Source organism: Maniola hyperantus, chromosome 1 (assembly GCF_902806685.2).
Source record: "Maniola hyperantus chromosome 1, iAphHyp1.2, whole genome shotgun sequence".
Classification (NCBI taxonomy): Eukaryota; Metazoa; Arthropoda; class Insecta; order Lepidoptera; family Nymphalidae; genus Maniola; species Maniola hyperantus.
This window is the reverse complement of record NC_048536.1, coordinates 17,107,745-17,111,927: the sequence shown is the minus strand read 5'-3', so window position 1 is coordinate 17,111,927 and position 4,183 is coordinate 17,107,745. Positions and strand designations below refer to the sequence as shown.

Below are 4,183 nucleotides of genomic sequence, written 5' to 3'. Positions count from 1 at the left end.
AAGGACAAACCCATGGTAGAAATCGAAAAATGTGTTTTTACATAATATTATTAGGTACTTATCTACCTACTAGCCACATAGTGGGTCAGAGCCCCTAGCCACTCACTAAGGAAGCATTCAAAGTCCTGAGATGCTTGTGCAAAATTATTGTTACCGACACAATTTCCCTTTTAAGCCGCAGAGTTTATCGATTTCACATAAATCGTACTATTTTGTAGTTTGTACCTTGTATCTACCTACCTATTCCAGTTTTCGCAATTGAAATGTAGATTAGTATTGTGCATTGTGCAGGTTTTGAGTTTAGTACTGCCACAGTCCAAAGAGCCATATAGAAATACAGTCGGTCGACGGAGATGGCAAAGTAGAGGCGTAAGGGTTACTACACTAGTCCACGTTCACGGTCCGAGCTGTTCCACCTCTTATGCCATTGGTGTACAAACTCCCGTAGCTTACCAAAGCTTTCCGCGGAGGCAACGAGGTCCTGGTATACGTCCCGCAAATTGCTATTGTGCTGGAACCATGTCTCATTAACATCGAAAAGCCGAAATAAAAATATACCATGAGCTCGAAACTTCGGTCTAGTGGTGACGTCACTAAAATGGCGGCCACGCGTATTAGCAATTTGCGGGACTTATAGTAGATCGGACCCTCTTCCTCACGAGCGATCCCGTCCAGCAGGGGGGCTAGATCCGGCTCGTCCACAAGCATCAAGGGCGTCCCCCCCACTGTATGTGTTTACGCTGTGACATAGCTGAGGTGTGGCTTAATCTTTGCCATAATGCGCCATTGAAGCCGATGCCGCGATCCACCATAGAGCCCATAGATCATCCATTGTTGCGAGCTAGGCTTGGTCTGTTAGTGTGTTACAAATAGCTTTCCAACTGCCTGGCTCGTTTTATGTTATGTAGCAATATTGCCAAGTACCTTATTATACTTACAGACCCTAGAGTTAAATGGTAAAGCACAAGTAGGTACTATCTACTTGGGTTGTTTAGGTGCCTTTAGTAAGTATAGATTAGTGTTGTACTGAAGAACTTTGTTTACCTTTCAGATTATGCCGTCCGCGTGGACTACACAAATTTCAAACCCGTATTTCGCCCCCTTAGGGGTTGAATTTTCAAAAATCCTTTCTTAACGGATGCCTACGTATTAATAACTATCTGCATACCAAATTTCAGCCCGAACCGTCCAGTAGTTTGTGCTGTGCGTTGATAGATCAGTCAGCCACCTTTTATATATTTAGATAATCATCATCACTACTTAGCACGAGTCTCGTCTTAGAATGAGAAGGCCATTGTCCATCACTCTGGCCAAGTGCGGATTGGCAGACTTTAACACCTTTGAGAAAATCACGGAGAACTCTCAGGTATGCAGGTTTCCTACGGATGTTTTTCTTGCAAACTCCGAAAAGTTAATTGTGCGTGCCCGGGATCGAATCCTTGATACTTCGAATAAAAGGCCGACATCTTTACCAGTATGCTATAAATGGTAGGCAGGCCCCTCACAACGTACTATCACTACAACATTAAATCTAGATAACAAACATCAATCGATAGCAACTACAAAAAAGCTCGAACTGTTTCGCGTTCCTACTTTTTCTGGAGCGCCAGAAGAAAGACTAAGGAGTTTATAACTTTATACCCCATGATTTTAAACTTATTTCGTGGTGGCTAATTCCGTTGTACACAATATCTAAACTAAACAAAAATGACCGTCTAAATCCATTTCATAACGTCACTCGCGGAAAGCTAGATTTCTAGACCTGTTAATTTAGTTTAGTTTAGAGAATGTGCACAAGATAATCGTTTATTATAATGTGGATAACGGGTATCCCATAGAGCACGGTCTACAATAACCGTGTTCGCTGACATCTCCAAATAAGCAGTTCAGGAGCGCAGCAAGTTCGCTAGTGGATACCCAGCCTTACTCTGCGAACAGATATCAATAGCAAATTACTTCCAAGAGCTAAATTGAAGTTGCAAAGAGAACAGCAATTCGCCCATCCTCCGCGAGTACAAGAGATTGTTTAGCAGATCAACGCGGGCGCGTCGCGGACAAAACATACGGCAGTACCATTTGACAATTTGTGAGCAATCAATGCATTGTCGCCGCTCTTTATTCAACGGCAAATAATACATGGAAAATTGTCATTGCTATTGTGTGGAGAGCATTGTTGGCTTAATGACAGCGTTCAGGTTTGACCGGCTTCGGAACCGCTCATCAGTGCCCGCCTGCCCGCTGGCTTGATAGCTTTTACGCGTTCCCAATTGTCATAGACAAATCGAATCATTTGTTACACTCGAGTTACACTGTTACCTAACAAAAAGTGCTAACATAACATTCCAAACGTTTTTTATTATCAATCAAACGTTCTATTGTATTTAATTGTAAAGACTGTCACGTCATGGCTATTAAAATCTATTAATGTTTAAACAAACAAATCTAATGGCGTATCCGATGGAGACAACAAAACCATTGGCAAAAGCATCGAGAAACTCAAATCCGTACCATATAAAACGACCCATGAATGCCTTCATGGTGTGGTCGAGGTTGCAGAGGAAGAAAATTTCAATGATGAATCCGAAACTGCACAATTCGGAAATATCAAAACGTCTCGGGTTGGAGTGGAAGAGTTTGGATGAAACAGAGAAGAGGCCGTTCATAGATGAAGCGAAAAGGTTACGTTTGAAACACATGCACGATTATCCAGATTATAAATACCGTCCGCGTCGAAAGAACAGACTAGATGCTCCAGTGTATGGGAATCCAGCACTTTATTCTACAAGGGAAACGTTTGTAGAAATTGAACCTAGGGTAGAGGTTAACTATGCGATACCACCCAACTATTCAGAGCAGTACATGTATAACAATGTTGTTTATACCGTTCCAATAAGTCAGTCTTCTTTCATGTCGCCAATGAGACCTAAGGAGGAGGCCTTGCCTAGTTTAGACTTGAGACCTCTGCCATCCATAGAGAGTATATCGCCGAGGCCTTTCGCAGTAGTTAACCAACAGATGATGGTAAAGGCGTACCCAAACTTGCATTACGTGCCAGAGGATGTCGCGAGGATATCATACCACTACCCCTTTAGTGTTCAGTAATGTATCTTATAATTTACTTTGTAGTTGCCAAAATTAGAACTGTATTTTCTAATGTGTACATTTTAATAAAAGAAGTTATTCGCATGTTTTTAATTTGCGTTTATCAGTGGTAGGACGATCTTTTTCTCCATTTTCTTATTCTTCTGAACACCCTGTTCTGATGCTAGGTTTTCTTTTAGACCATTTTATCATCTGCTCTGGCAGTGTTGGTTCCTTTTGCTGGTTCTTCTCGGTACCTAAATTCAGTAGCCATTCAAAAGCACTTGTTAAAGTTTACTTATTTGACTAAAAATCTTTGTATTTCTATTTACTAACTACGTGAAAATGGATGAAAATGGTTATTTATTATTATACTTTGTGGCTATGGATAAAAATTATGTCAAAATTCCATAGTAAAATTACTTTTCGCTGGTTAGCGGACCATTCTATTTAAACGGTCAATGCGCGCTATAATTTGCACATAACATTGTGACATAGTAAAAAGCTGTGATAGCCACTAGGCTATCACAGCCTAGTCCGCCTAATCTAGTGATTAGGATGTCCGCCTCCTATAATCGGAGGTCGGGGGTTCGATCCCGGGCACGCACCTCTAACTCTTCGGAGTTATGTGCGTTTTAAGTAATTAAATAAGTATCACTGGCTTTAACGGTGAAGGAAAACATCGTGAGAAAACCTGCATACGTGATAGTTCTCCATAATGTTCTCAAATGTGTGTGAAGTCTGCCAATACGCACATGGCCAGCGTGGTAGACTATGGCTAAAACCCTTCTCACTCTGAGACACTCTGATTGCGACATACCTACCTATTACATGTGTTGTGACAAAATACTTCTCTAAAACGTAAATTTTATACATTTATCATTCATCATCATCATCATCATGATGATCAACTCATCGCCGCCCCACTATAATTCTGAGAGGATACCCGTACTCAGTACGAACACGGGTAACCTCTCAGAATTATTGAACTCAATGGTACGTTTAATCTCGACGCAGGAGCATTCTCAAGATGGACTCTACAATGCTATGGCAATGATATGATTCTACTTATATTCATTTCAATTCAATTCAATTCAATTGT

At 41.0% G+C, this 4,183-nt stretch overlaps 1 protein-coding gene across 1 annotated transcript; it reads left to right on the top strand.

The window, feature by feature from the left end:
- The first annotated feature begins 2,232 nt into the window (after positions 1-2,232).
- On the top strand, positions 2,233-3,176 carry LOC117983150 (transcription factor sox-2-like). The gene has a single exon (XM_034969630.2). It carries the CDS (start codon positions 2,425-2,427, stop codon positions 3,100-3,102), a length of 678 nt encoding a protein of 225 aa, XP_034825521.1. The 5' UTR covers positions 2,233-2,424; the 3' UTR covers positions 3,103-3,176.
- Positions 3,177-4,183: the final 1,007 nt, after the last annotated feature.

Bases quoted from the DNA above. Each gene is read 5' to 3' on its own strand.
- LOC117983150 (XM_034969630.2), top strand. From the start codon at position 2,425: ATGTTTAAACAAACAAATCTAATGGCGTATCCGATGGAGACAACAAAA.